Below are 15,616 nucleotides of genomic sequence, written 5' to 3' on the forward strand. Positions count from 1 at the left end.
TTACAGGCATGAGCCACCACATCCAGCCCTCTGACTTTGAATACTATGTAGTTTTACCGTTTTAAAACTTTATATAACTGATACACAGTACATACTTTTGTGTTTGGTTTCTTAGCATTGATTGTGAATTTTTTCGGGGGGTTGTATATTGCTATGACGTACTTTGCTGTATGGCTTCCTATTACATGAATATATAATTTAATCATTCTACTAGCGATGGACATTTGGATTATTTCCAGGTTTTGGCTATTAAGAATATTTATGAAGGGAAAATGAAGCAGGCAAAAAAAAAAAAAATAAAATAAAATAAAAAAGAATAACACTACTGTGAAAATTCTCGTGAATTATTCTCGATGCACATGTGCAAGCATTTCCGTTAGATACACCTAGAAGTGGAAATGCTGAGTCATAGGTAAGCACGTGTTCAACTTTAGGAGATAATAACCAATAATTTTCCAAAATGATACTCTAATTTACACTCTCAATAATAATTTTTATATTATGGTGTAACTTACCAAAGCTCCATGAATTTCCTACTACAATGGTATAGTCATATACTATACTCTATACATACATATATACACCCCCCCATACACACATATATACCATGTTACATACATATATATACTGTGCTCTTTATTTTGTCAACAATATTTATATTGCATCTATTAGGCTTCGCGTCCTCAAAGGGCTCAACATGTAGGGGACAGTGATACGAAAACAAGTAGCTGCAATATAGCATCATAAATGCCATAATATAGTATATTCTATAATGTATAGAATATATTGTGGCTGAACACAAGGAGTGTTGACCTCTGTTTGGGTAAGTATGGGAAAGCTTTACAGGAGAGAAGACCATTAGCCTAGTCTCTAAGAGGATGAATAGGAGTTGGCCAGGTGGGAGTAACCTATTCTAAGCAAAGGAAACAACACAGACAAATGTGTTTTTGTAAGTGGAGACATAATAAGACATATTAAACTCTAAGTTAGGGAGATTATGAGGGAATAGCAGGAGATAAGCGTAAAAAGAGGCAGAGAGGGCCAGATCACAGTGATGGATTTTAACAGGCTTTGGCAGGCTCTGAAGCAGGGAGGTTTATAGGTTCAAATTTTGTGTTTTAGAAAAGCCACTCTGGTGGCAGTGTGGAAGAAGGATTAGAGGCTAGAACTAAAAGGGAGATTATTACAATAACATAGGCAAAAATCCTGAAGGTCTGTGCAAAGTGATTGATGTGGATAAAGACCAGGGGATATATCTGTATAGTGTGGAAATTTTTAAAAAATAATAGGGGAAAGGGCTAGGTGTGGTGGCTCATGCCTATAAGCCTAGCACTATGGGAGGCTAAGGTGGGAGGACTGCTTGAGGCCAGGAGCTTCAGACCATCCTGGACAACATAGTAAGGCCCCATCTTTACCAAAAAAAAAAAAAAAAAAAACCTAGCTGGTGTGGTGGTATGCTCCTGTGGTCCCAGTTAGTTGGGAAGCTGAGGTGGGAGGATGACTTGAGCCCAGGAGGTTGAGGCTGGGAGCCATCATTGCACCACTGCACTGCAGCCTGGGCAACAGAGCAAGACCTTATCTCTACATAAATAAGTAGAAAAGAAAAGAAGAGAAAAGAACAGAATATGAAGAAAGTAAGTTTCAGGCTTTTATTTAGAATGCCAAACACAATTAGATACTTATCTCTCATAAAGGAGATGCTAGAGACACTTGAAATTTTTTTTACTTGCCCTTCTTGACTTTTGGTCTCGTTTCTGAACAGTTCTGGATGGACAGGGAAGTCCTCACTATTCAGACACATTCACTGCTTTTTTGAAGGACTGTATTTAACTGTCTCACATATTCACTAGAAAATACTGGCCCCTTTGGGAACTACATTCATATATTTTCTTTTTTTTTTAAGCCATGGTTGATAATTCAGGTTGGGTTATTTTTTTGAGAAAGGGTCTCACTTTGTCACCCAGGCTGGAGTACAGTGGCATCATCATGGCTCACTACAGCTTTGACTTCCCAGGCTTAAGTGATCCTCCCACCTTGGCCCCCCAAGTAGCTGGGACTGTAGGCGCACACCACCACACCTGGCTAATTTTCATGCTTTTTGTAGAGACAGGGTTTTGCCATGTTGCACAGGCTGGTCTTGAACTCCTGAGCTCAAGCAATCCACCCGCTTTGGCCTCCCAAAGTGCTGGGATTACAGGCATGAGCCACGGTGCCTGGCTGTGTTGAGTCTGTAACTGTCTTGGAGCTATGTGGAATGATCAGAAGTCATGGCAGACAGACGTAATTGTTACAAATAAATTAATTACTCACTTGTCTCTGAGAACAACCCCTTCAATACATGCACCAAAAAGGACAACATTGCTTAAATCTACCATATTGACAGTCAAGGAAACTGTTGTTTACCTTCTAACATGAGATAGAAAGTAGATACTCAGGATATTTCTTCTATCAGTAAAATGAGTTGCTAAATACGCCCATAAATTCTTTTTTGAATTTCCTATATGAAGTAGGCAGATTATCTGGCAAGAAGTGAAGTGACAGAAAGCAGGTACCTTTGTTACTCGGATAAAAATACTGATCATCCAGTTCTACTGGATGCTCCTAAGACTGAGACTTAGACTGGATCCATAAAAAGGATACAGACAAAGGAGGTGGTCAGGATGGCAAGGATAGTACCAATGGGAATAGACTTCTGAGCATCTTTCAGATCTCCAGATCTGTTTGATCCAGCCATGATACCTTTAGAGATAAGGGGGGAAAAACCAAGTTAACTTCTTGGACACTTTGATGTTGATACTGACAGCAAAGAGTAGAAGCAAATCTAGGAACCCTGAGAATTCTGCCTCCTGTGAAAAATCACTCCCTGGGTCTGACAGCTTCTAAAACAGACAGCAGCCTACATGCTTACCTGTAACAGAGGGAAAGAAGATTCCCACAAGAAGCGTGAAGGAGGTGGTGATGTCAACAAGAACATATTCATGGTTTAAGCTGCCTAAGACATCAGAAGATTTGGCTGAAGGCTTTTCAATGATCTCTCCCTTGGGTAGGTAATTACCCCAAAGATTCTCTGCAGTGGGAAAAATGGGAATTTAAGCAGCAGCAGTATGAAAAACAGATAATTAGATAATTTTCTACCCAAACATTCAAAATCAGGCTCCTCATTTATACAGTTTTTAAAGGTGTGTTTGCTTCTACATGAGCACATGTACACACACACATTGCACAATAAAACACATATAAATAAAAACATAGTGTTCTTTTTTTTTTTTTTGAGACAGAGTCTTGCTGGAGTGCAGTGGCACAATCTCGGCTCGCTGCAAGCTCCGCCTCCCGGGTTCACACCATTCTCCTGCCTCCCGAGTAGCTGGGACTACAGGCGCCCGCCACCACGTCCTGCTAATTTTTTTGTATTTTTAGTAGAGACGGGGTTTCACGACGTTAGCCAGGATGGTCTCTATCTCCGGACCTCGTGATCCGCCCACGTCAGCCTCCCAAAGTGCTGGGATTACAGGTGTCAGCCACTGTGCCCAGCCTCTTTTTTTTTTTTTTTTTTTTTGAGACAGTCTTGCTCTGTCACCAGGCTGGAGTGCAGTGGCACAATCTCGGCTCACTGCAACCTCCATCTCCCCAGTTCAAGAGATTCTCCTGCCTCAGCCTCCAGAGTAGTAGTAGCTGGGACTACAGGTGCACGCCATCATGCCCAGCTAATTTTTGTATTTTTGGTGGAGACTGGGTTTCACCATGTTGGCCAGGATGGTGTTGATCTCTTGACCTCGCGATCCACCCGCCTTGGCCTCCCAAAGTGCTGGGATTACAGGCGTGAGCCACCGCGCCCAGTCAAACATAGTGTTCTTTCTTATCTAATTTAAATATAATTTGACAAAATGATTTGGTATATACAAATACAGTTTAACTTTACTAATGCAAATTAGTAAAAGTTAAACAGACTAAAACTAAATGCCCCACAAATCCCATTATTATTTATTAGTCATCAACGCTGTTTCTAACACCTTAATGTAAACTTACTTATGTGCAAAGAAATTTATAGACCAAACATTTATAATAGAAGCCACTTAAGGAATGTTTCGGGAATTTAGCTAAGTTAGGAAGATACATGTGGATGTGGACATTAAAATAGTTCTATTCTGTCAGTGCAGGAAGAACACTGGCAATTTTACAAGAATGCACAGAATAATTTATCCTAAGATTAGAAAGTGATTTGCTCAACTCTGCTCTGAAATGGAGGTGAATTTTAGCAGACATCACTCTGTAAAGGAGTCCTGAATAAGGACAGCTTTACTAATGGAAAAGCAGAAATATGCTGAATTAAGAGCTGTGCGGTATGCTTAAGGAAATTAGCACCATGGCAGTGAATCTTTATGGACAGCAGAAGAATCTAAGATGACAAGGCCTATTTTCCCCAGAAAATAGGAAAAAACTTGTCCAATAACTCCCTAACTTACCTGTAATGATACCACTAGCCAATCCAGGAATGCCCTGGATTGAAGTGACATTATTGTGAACAAAGTATTCATCACAGGTGACATTGAAAAATTGACTCGAGTTACAGAAGAATCCCCATAACTTTGATGGGACTGTCATGTTGTTAATTTCCTTGGTTTTAGAGCAAACGTCAATGTGTCTTGATGAAAGGGTACGGTTACCCAGCATGCAGACCCTAAGTGAAAAGAAATAGGGAGAAAGATCAAGTAAGGAAAAAAAACACATTAAAAAAGAAAAAAAGGAAACAGGTTAGTAAAGGAAACAAGAACCCCATCTTTAAGAGCTTCTACTCTCATGGGTGGGAAGGGAACTAACGTTTATTTATTTATAATTTATTTTAGCACTGTGAATGGTGACTTACATTTTCTGCCAATTTAATCCTTACAGCAACCTCACAATGTATTAGAATTTCTATGTTGTGGATGGAAGCACTGAAGTTTAGGAAGTTAGGGAGTTAATTGAAGGTAGGGAAATACAGTTATCTGTCCAAGGTCATAGGTGGTAGGTGGCAGTGAAGGAACTCAAATTGAAGAACTGTCTGAAGACATTATGCTGACTCATCTTCCAAAATTTTTGGCTAAAATTGTTAGGTCTAAAAGAATACTGAAGTTCTTTTGTTGTTCTTATAAAGAAAAAAGCACTCCTCTTTTTTTGGCCTAGAAAAGCCTTACATTCTTAACAAACCCCTTGAAAATGTTATGCTAAAGGTCGAATCTTCTGGCTACTGTTGCAAGGAAAACAGCTTGGCCAGAATTAAAAGGCAGATCCCTCTATGGCTTAAGAGAAAACTGTTTTTGAACTTAAGCCTAGACCCAGTGGGAGTGAGGGTAAGGATAACACAAATACTAACCTGCTGGTTTTATTTTTTTCTTTAACCCAGAGACACAAATATAAACAAAGGAATAATACATCCATAGTTAAAATACCTCTCAGGTCCAACAAAGGGACTTTTAAAATCTGTAAAATGATTGAATACATTATTATGAACCATGTACCTATTACTCAGCTTCAACAACTCTCAACATTTCCCAGTCTGGTTTCATGTATTCTAGATTTTTTGTCTTGTTTTGCTGGAATATCTCAAAGAAAATACCATGCATTATGACTGTGTACTAATCAAAAAAGAGGAGAAGTCCCAAAGGCGAACCTGAGACAAAATGGAATTTCCCAAATTGAGATATAACCAGAATGTCACCTTTAGAAATTGTATGACCCTAGAAAGGACCTTCAGCTATATTACAGTCCCTAGATAAGCAGATTAAAAGTTTAAGATGGAATCTTCTTCTGCCATCATGTAGCGTGGCACAGAAGAAATACTGAATGGGGAGTCAGGAAATCACAGTTCATCTTCTTGCTCTGCCATTAATTAACTTTGAGGTAAGTCATTAAACCTATTGGAACTGTCTTTTTGTCTTGAAAAATCTTTTTTTCTGTAATCTGTAAATCAACGTAGAACCGATGAGTTTGATCCTCAGATAATCCAGATGACTCTTCAAGATAATTCTGTAACAAAACTACAAATAACACTCAGTGCCAGCTAGTCCCTATGCCACTAGTCAAAGGGAAAAGGGAGCCTGTGAGTCACAGATCTGCACAAATCCATTACTACTTCAAAAAACATACTTTAAAGTACTTGCACTAGGGAGTTGAAGGAGGAGATGAATGATGAGAGAGTACTTAATGGGTACAAAGTACATTATTTGGGTAATGGATAAAAGCCCTGACCTAGGCTGGGTGCAGTGGCTCACGCCTTTGGGAGGCCGAGGTGGGCAGATCACTTGAGGTCAGGAGTTCAGGACCAGCCTGGCCAACATGGTGAAACCTCACCTCTACCGAAAATTCAAAAATTAGCTGGACACGGTGGTGTGTGCCTGTAGTCCTAGCTACTCGGGAGGCTGAGACTGGAGAATCACTTGAACCCAGGAGGCAGAGGTTGTGTGAGCCAAGATTGCACCACTGCACTCCAGTCTGGGTGACAGAGCAAGACTCTGTCTCACAAAAAAACAAACAAACAAACAAACAAACAAAAAAACAAAAAAAAAAAAAACAGAACTGGGTGTGGTGGCACATGCCTGTAATTCTAGCTAATTGGTAAGCTGAGGCAGGAGAATTGCTTGAACCCAGGAGGCTGAGGTTGCAATGAGCCAAGATTACACCACTGCACTCCAGCCTGGGCAACAAAGTGAGATTCCAACTCTTAATAAAAGCCCTGAATTCACCAATGCACAACATGTGCATGTAACAAAATTACACTTGTCCCCATAAGTTTATACAAATTGAAAAAAATAAAATCAAGGTTGAAAAAAGTAGCTGTATTACTTATAGCATGTAATATTACATATATATAGAGATATATGCAAATTGTACAGTATTTCCCTTTATGACTAGTCCATTACAATACTGACAGAAAAAAAAATTTAATTAATTAAACATTTTAGGTAAGATTTTAGGTTTCTTTTGACTCCCCTGATTTTTCATTAGTAAAAGAAATCCAACATTTAAATACCTTATAAAGGCTGCTGGCAATAACTACACTGTCTGCAAAGCCCTTTATGAATAGTTCAAAATATGTATAATTAAAAAAAGATTATGTACAATTATCAGGGAGAAAAAAATCTAGTATCTGAACATAAATGATGGTTACAGTTACTAGTTCTATGTTTGGGACATAAGAAAGAGGATGAACAGGACATAGTTTGCTGGGAGGCTTCCTGCCTAGATGGGGAAGGAAGTCTAAATGGGCTTATCCAAGAGGGAAAATCTCGGAGAGACTCCATGAAATTCTGCCTTAAAATTATCACACCACCAGATATTTTCAATTACTACCCAACAAAGATGGCTAGGCAGAGAGAGACACGTACGGGAAGTGTGGAGGGGCAAAAGAGGACTTGATGGCTCCAGCATAGATGGCCAAGATGGACACAATGACACAGGCCAGGAAAAGTGAGGCAAACTTGTTCACATAGCGTACGCCGATAAATACCACTAATACCATAAGGACCAAGAAAGCTGTGCCATAGACACGCATGTTATTTAGCATGGCTGCTGATTCCTTGAGTGCATCATCACTGCGAAAGATGGCAGCCCGGGGGACGATATAGACCTGTTAGGTAAAATAAAGGAGAAAATTATGTTATTTAGAAAGAATTAAGTAAAAAGGCTGTATTCGTTTGCATTTACTTTCATAAAAGAAAGCAAAGCTGAGAGACAAAATGACTGGGGAGTTAGCCTAGTTTCTAATAGGATCTGAAATGCCTGCAGAAATGGGATGTCAAGGATTTTTTTTTTTTTGTCTACATGCTGTTCTGAATAACTACATTTCCAAACGGAGAGAAAGGAATTATTACTTTTATTCATAGGGTTATATAAAGTAATTATGATTATCTTTAACCCTGATTCTACTATCACTACTTTAAATAAACAATATGTCTCAGTGAATAGAGAAATGAGAAGCATTTTATTTCATAGGGAGGAAGATATTAAAAAAGATAAACTTTATTTTACTTTTTCCCCACTGGACTTGAACCTCCTGGATGAGGTGGCAGAGTGGTGGCAATCAGGTAGAAATCAGGATCGCAGGCAAAGGGAATTACAACCTTTCCACCTCATGTTCACGTAAGAGGCCAACTGAGGTTAGCAGTTAATCACCTGATTTATTCCCACAGCTGATCTCAGAAGCTTTCATAGCAAAGAATAAATCAAAATCAATATTTCTTCTATAGTATAGACCACAGTGAAGTCATTACTTACCAGAAAGATTTCAATGGCACCAAGGATGTACATGGCTGCTGCAAATGTGGTACCAAGATAAAAGCAGAGGCCAACAGCCCCACCAAACTCTGGGCCCAGTGCCCGGGAAATCATAAAGTATGAGCCCCCAGCTAAAAGACAAAACAGAAGGTGAATAGGAGAAAGAGTGTGTATTAGTAAGAGGAATATGAATAAAATAGAAATAAGAAAAAAATACATACATGAAGGTTAAATGTTTCAGGCTTCCGCAAACCCTGAATGTGATAAAAAGATTTGCTAGTGGGAAGTAAAAGGTGAAAGTGTTACTGCGGGATATACTGCACATCTAATGTAATGAGCCATATGATGCAATACAGTTTGCCAGCATTACTTTATGTACTATGACACGAGACAGCCCAATAAAATATATTCTGGCCGGGTGTGGAGGTTCATGTCTCCAATGGTAGCACTTTGGGAGGATGAGGTGAGGGGACTGCTTGAGGCCAGGAGTTTGAGACTAAACTGGGGTAACATAGTGAGATGTCACCTCTACAAAAAAATTAAACAAAAAAAAAATAGCCAGGCATAGTGGTATACACTAGTTCCAGCTACTCAGGAGGCTGAAGTGGGAAAGTAGCTTGAGCCCAGGAGTTGGAGGCTATGTGAGTTATGATCATGTCACTGCACTCCAGCCTGGGTGACAGAGTGAGACTTTGTCTGTAAAATATATATATATATTTTCTAACTAATAAAAGCTAAGAATTAATGTATTCTAGTTTAAAAAATAAAGAGATTTTAAAGACAGCATCTTAAAGTCAAGTAGTATCATGTCTATGTCCTATAGACCATTACTCTGTTGTAGCACAGAACAGACTAAATAGTATTCTGTTCTTCAGAAAAGTTTGCACCTCTAGCTTTATAGCATAAACATAGAGTCAACACTCATAAATCCTGAAATACAACCTTGACCTACTAACCTGGCACCACTCCATTAGTGGCAATGGCACTCATGGAAATAGCAGTCAACATTGTCTGCAGAGAAAGGGAAAGGAGAAGATTGTTACTGTGTAAAGATGACATTTCTGTACTACTTCTCCCTCTGTGTTCCAAGGGCACTTGGCAAACATTTAACCCTACCTACTTTTATGGACAGTCATACCTAATGGTATGGAAATAAGATGATACGGTCTAATTCATTGCACTAGTCATACCACTAGTATCTGGAGGATTCTGTCAAAATGCTCCCATATTAGTAGGTCAGGTGCTATTAAGAACTGCTAATCTCACTCTGGATTTCCTAGTTACACAGGAAATAGAGCATAGTATACTCAAAAGGAAGAACTAGAGAAATAACTCAGAAAATAGGTTAGAACCTGACTAAAGACTAAATACAATATCAAGAACAATGTTCAGTAAGAAAGGGAATCACTGAAGGCTTCTAGGCACACAGGAACTGCATTTTAAAAATATTACCTGGTAGCAGAGTATAGAATGAACTGCAGATAGGAGGAGCTGGAGGCAGAGTGACTGGTTAGCAGGCTACCATAGTAGTTCAGTGAGAGGTAAAAACTATAGTGGTGTTAGTGTGAATAAAAAGGGCTGAGTGTAAAAGATTTCAGAGAATAGATTAGCGTTGGTAGCTGATTAGATGTGAAAAGCAATTAAGAAGCCAAACACAGCCTTGAGGTTTTAAGCCTGAGAAACTAAAAAAAGGTGGTACCATTAATTTTAAGTTAATAAAAATATGAACTGTGCCTGCTTAACCTGTTTTGCTCATCAGCTGTATGCTCATCAGCTGGGGATAATATACAGGTAGGATAAAAAGGTCACAGTGATAAAAGAGGAGAGTAGAAACCTATAAAATTCATAGGTGTGGCTGGGATACATAATTAGGAGAAGTTTAACTTAAAGGAAGATAAAAATGTTCTCAGTAGAGAGAAGACCTGGAAAGAACATCTGAATTTCTAAGGAAGGGATAAGGGAAGAAACTTCAAAACCAAATAAAAAAAAACCCAAATACCCCTCACATCCCCCATAACCTGTCTTGTTTCTTAATATATACTGGAGTAGCACATCACGTTTTCTAACACATTTTCTGTCACAGCTTTGGTGCTATCAAGCTCAAACAGTTTGGATTCTGAATTCTTTGAAGACAGGAACTTTATTTTCCATTTCCAGTTGAAGTCTTGCTTCCTAATTTCTAGTACATAATATAATAGATAGCAAGCAGTGACGAATAGGCACTGAATAACTGAAAATCCTTTAGATTTTAATATCAGAATAATTTCTTCTGTTGAGATCATGAGTCCTTCCCTAAGTATTCTTTGTTTTATTCCCAAAGAGGTCGTGTGCATCTACTCTTGAGAACTTGCAACATTCAGGTGATCTCCAGGAGCCAGTGTGGTACTTACACAGCAGCAGCAGATAAGGACAATTGCAAAAGCCTGAAGAACTCCAGCTGTGCCCACCACCCATGTAAGGCGTAAAAAAAGGATCACTCCAAAAATATTTTGTAGACATGGGAGGTAGACACCCATGAAGGTACCCATTTGGGGGGTCTAGAAAGAAAGACATTGACAAAAAATTAAACAGTTATCCTAAGGAGAGGTTTTTATTCTTTTATATAACTTGTTCCCTAACTACCATATTAATCTCCAAGCAGAGATTGTAAGTTTAATCAATATCTTCAAAAGGACACATATAAAATCTCCATCTTTCAAGTGTTTATCACCATACTTTTATTATTCCTAAAGCTATACATTTTAACTTTACAAAGGTTCCCGCATGTTTTTATTGTACATAGGCATCTGGCCACGAATAAACTTTTACGCACACCCACAATTTAAAATTTTGTTTTTCAAAGCTGTTGGCTTTTTTCATTTAAAAACAATAAGGACTTGATGGAATGTCTTCAGAATTTGGCATAAATTCTTCACAGTAGTTGGTAAATAAAATAGATGGTAAAATGAAGATCTGAAGGCTGTTTTATCCCTTTTTCAAAGAGCTGAACAACCAGAATGGTAAACTGAATGTCTTATATTTTCATTTTGAGACAAACTGATGTTTGGTCTTTAAAAAACCCAACAACTTCACAACAGACAGATGGCATCAGCAGATGGGTATGGACACTCTTCTCTTGAAAAGCTATTCCCTCTTCCTGAATGCTCTTTTCCCACATAGCTCACTCCCTCACATCAGCTAGACCTCTCCTCAAATATCACCTTGTCAGAAAGGCTTTCCCTGTCCAACCTATGTAAGTAGCAACGCCCTCCACTCTGGCTCCCATGCCAATTTCAGTCTCTTTACTCTGCTTAATTTTTTGCTAGGGCATTTATCAACACTTAATATGTTATGTATTTTGGCAGTTAAAACAGCTTGAGGACGGTATCCTCACATTAGAATTTAGACTACATGGTATGTTTTGTTTGTGCTATGACCCTGGTGCCCAGAACAGTTCCAGGCACCTATCAAGCATTTAATAAATAGCTGCTGAACACAGAATGGTGCCTTAGGTATTTCCTTCTTTCTTATACACAGGGCGCTTTTTATGTATTCTTTGTTCTTCTGAGGCCTCACCTTGGTGGGCTTCTTTTTCCCTTCAGTGATGTTTTCTGCCTCTTCATGTTCCTTTGCTCCTTGAGTCAGATTAGTGTAATTGGCCATGCGGCTGAGGAGAGAGGACACCTTCGGTCTGGTGTCCATTTCTTCCTATAAAGCCAGTGACACGGAAGAAATGAGCGACAAACAACACTGAACATAAGCATCAAAATAATCTTGCTACCAGAAAACTTCAAATCAAATGAAAAAATATTTCACAGGTAGGCCAGGTGCAGTGGCTCACGCCTGTAATCCCAGCACTTTGGGAGGTCAAGGTGGCTGGATCACCTGAGGCTGGGAGTTCGAGACCAGCCTGGCCAAGATGGTGAAACCCCGTCTCTACTAAAAATGCAAAAATCAGCTGGGTGTGGTGGCACGTGCCTGTAATCCCAGCTACACGGGAGGCTGAGGCAGGAGAATCGGCTTGAACCCAGGAGGCAGAGCTTGCAGTGAGCCGAGATCGTGCAACTGCACTCCAGCCTGGGCAACAGAGTGAGACTCCAGCTCAAAAAAAAAAAAAAGAAAGAAAGGTACATTGAAAGGCATGGTGGCTCACACCTGCTATCCTAATGCTTTGGGAGGGCAAGGCAGAAGGATCTCTTGAGCCCAGGCATTCAAGACCAGCCTGGCCAACAGAGTAAGACCCTGTCTCTGAAAAAAATTTAAAAATCAGTCAGGTGTGGTGACATGTGCCTGCAGTCCCAGCTACTAGGGAGGCTGAGGTAGGCGGCTCCCTTGAGCCCCGGAGGTCAAGCTGTGATCGTACCACTGCACTCCAGCCTGGGTGACAGAGCAAGACCCTGCCTCAAAAACAAACTAAAAAAAAAAGGTACATTGAGAGAAGTGGCACTTGCATCATTGTCGAAAGCCAGAAAAAGGTAGTGCTGAAATCAACCAGGCTCCTTTCAACAACGTAGCCACAGCTTATGGAGCCTGGCCACAGAGTCCATGTTGTCTTATTCAGATAAGATATACAGGTCCTCTTCATTATGTTAAGTGAAATAAGCCAGGCACAGAAAGATAAATAGCACATGATCTCACTTACATGTAGGATCTAAAAAGTAGAACTCCTAGTAATAGAATGGTGGTTACCAGATACTTGGGGTGTACATAGGGGAAGGGGGAAAGGTTAGTCACAGGATACAAAGTTTCAGTTAGGCAGGAGAAATAAGTTTTTGAGATCTACTGCACATAGCATAGCGACTATAGTTAACATATTGTATATTTCAAAATTGCTAAGAAAGTAAAATTCAAATATTTTCATCACAAAAATAAGTATACAAGGTGATAGATATGCTAATTAGCTTGATTTAATTATTCCACAATGTATACAAATATTGAAATATCACATTGTAATCCATAAATATATACAATTATTATTTGACAATTAAAAAAAAGACATACAAGTCCTGCAATCTGGAAGCCTGCTTCCCACAGTGATTTTTGTTTAGTTAGTTCTAAGGCAAATAATAGTCTTTCCAGACAAAGGGTGGAGAAATACACTGATTTATACTTAGAAGAAAGATTATTCTAATAAAAACAATTAAATCACAATTGAATTAGATTGCAAGGTAATCGATATGTCCAAGAAGTCAAACTCCTCTTCCTTACTACATAACAATTTGATTTAATAGTTACTCACTATAATTAGATTACACAGACAAAATGTACTACAAGTTACAATAATCATGATATTTTCTTTTAACATTAAATTATACAGCTTGTAAAATTTTAAAACCAAATGGGGTAAAATATGGCTATCATGAGATCTCTGTTTCTAAAGTCTCAGTCCATAGTTTTCTCCAAAATATTACCTCAAAGAGTGCCAAATTTTTATCAAAATATTCATCTCCTTCTTCATAATTGGAATTATTGAGATACGCGTTTCGAGCTTTTTTATGTCCATCGTCTGGGGAAAAAAAAAAGTAGACCAAGTTAGTTTCTCACTGGTTTCTGATGAAGAAACATCAGCACCAGATTAGTTTATGTTGCTTCAGTATTAATATAACCTATTTTCACATTCAGATTTAATCTTAGAGAGAATCCAACCAGTACTGCTTGGAGAATATGGCCCCCTCTCCAGCAGGAACAAAAATAAAACTCTAAGGAGTAAACATGGGTCATTCCTTTCCTGAACAAGAATAAAGACCCCTGGAGACACTACTCTTTTGGAATTCCAGCCCATGAAGACTCTACTCTTTTTCTTTTTTTCCAAGATGGAGCCTCGTTCTGTCGCCCAGACTGGAGTACAGTGGCACAATCTCAGCTCACTGCAACCTCCGCCTCCCTGGTTCGAGAGATTCTCCTGTCTTAGCCTCCAAGTAGCTGGGATTACAGGTGCCTACCACCACGCCCAGCTGATTTTTTGTATTTTTAAAAGAGATGGGGTTTCACCACGTTGGTCAGGCTGGTCTCGAATTCCTGGCCTCAAGTTATCCACCCACCTCAGCCTCCCAAAGTGCTGGGATTACAGGCGTGAACCACTTGCACCCAGCCGAGACTCTATTCTTAAAATCACCTAAGTTTAGGAGAAAAAAAAATATTGAGTATATACTCAGGGTATAATACTGTGTTAGATGTAGTCTCCTTTACACACTATTGCTGCTGATAATGACAGTAAAAGTTCTCTGCCTCCACAGCTGTCTGACCTTTTTATAAATTATATGAAGTTTTGATTTGCATTTCTCTGATGATTTCAGTGATGAGCATTTCATACCAGTCAGAATAGCAATTATTAAAAAATCAAAAATAACAGATGTTGGTGAGGTTGTGGAGAAAAAGAAACGCTTATACACTGCCGGTGGGAATGTAACACAGCCACTGTGGAAAGCAATTTGGAGATTTCTCAAAGAACTTAGAACTACCATTCCACTCAGCAATCCTATTACTGGGTATATACCCAAAGGAAAATAAATCATTCTACCAGAAAGACACATGCACTTGTATGATCATTACATACAACTGAAACCCAACCTTCAAGCCAAAGACAGTTTAAAGGCTAGCTACAAGTCCTGGATAAATCCATAGACTGGACTGAGAACCTCTCTTCTTGTTCGGCATACTTTCCTCTGATTGATTCCCCACCCTTCACCTATTTTACGTATCTCTACCCTTCCCTAATTGGTTTTTTCACACTGTCATGCCCACCTTTCAGTAGTGCCTTTTAGTGCCTTTTTTTTTTTTTTGCATACTCACAAACCAATCAGCATGCACTGCCCCATTCTGAGCCCATAAAGGCCCCAGACCCAGGCCCAGTGAAAGACAAGAGACCACCCTCACATGCCCTCTCGGCTGAGAACTGTTTCTCATCATTCAGTAAAATTCTTCTCCACCCTCCTCACCCTTTGATCATCAGTACAACCTCATTCTTCTTGGATGTGGGACAAGAACTCAGGACCCACCAAACACAGGTACAAAGAAGGCTGTAATACTGTGGCCTTCCACACTCCACCACTGGAGGGCAGCTACCCCACACGACAGGAAGCAGCAGCAGGCCGGAGCAGGGGCGACAGGATTGACAGAGCTGTTAACATACAGCCATCCATCAGGCTGCAGATGGTGGGACTAAAAGAGCTATCAGCACACTGTAACACTCCCCCTGAGGTTTCAGGGTTGCGGACACCAGTTTGGGCGCTACCATGTTCCCCTCAGTGTGACATGCCTGGTCCAGCAGCAAGCCCCACATACAGCCCGCTTCTGCCTCACTACTTGGAGCAGCCAGCTGGACACTGCACTCGCTTGCTCACTCACCCCCTCCTACCAGGGGCTGAGTGTACAGTTGCAATGG

General features: G+C 39.7%; 1 protein-coding gene across 7 annotated transcripts in view; it reads right to left on the reverse strand.

The window, feature by feature from the left end:
* SLC12A6 (solute carrier family 12 member 6) overlaps positions 1-15,616 on the reverse strand; it is a 106,408-nt gene that overhangs the window by 18,709 nt on the left and 72,083 nt on the right. For all 7 annotated transcript variants that reach the window (XM_025389597.1, XM_025389593.1, XM_025389598.1 and 4 more), the window contains 10 exons: positions 13,644-13,738; positions 11,809-11,940; positions 10,644-10,790; positions 9,210-9,264; positions 8,254-8,384; positions 7,365-7,606; positions 4,464-4,678; positions 2,909-3,067; positions 2,641-2,739; positions 2,311-2,368 (listed from right to left, as the gene is read on the reverse strand). In XM_025389597.1, coding sequence (XP_025245382.1) covers positions 2,311-2,368; positions 2,641-2,739; positions 2,909-3,067; positions 4,464-4,678; positions 7,365-7,606; positions 8,254-8,384; positions 9,210-9,264; positions 10,644-10,790; positions 11,809-11,940; positions 13,644-13,738 — 1,333 coding nt within the window. The remainder of the gene's footprint in view (positions 1-2,310; positions 2,369-2,640; positions 2,740-2,908; positions 3,068-4,463; positions 4,679-7,364; positions 7,607-8,253; positions 8,385-9,209; positions 9,265-10,643; positions 10,791-11,808; positions 11,941-13,643; positions 13,739-15,616) is intronic.

Source organism: Theropithecus gelada, chromosome 7a (assembly GCF_003255815.1).
Source record: "Theropithecus gelada isolate Dixy chromosome 7a, Tgel_1.0, whole genome shotgun sequence".
In the NCBI taxonomy this organism is placed as follows: Eukaryota; Metazoa; Chordata; class Mammalia; order Primates; family Cercopithecidae; genus Theropithecus; species Theropithecus gelada.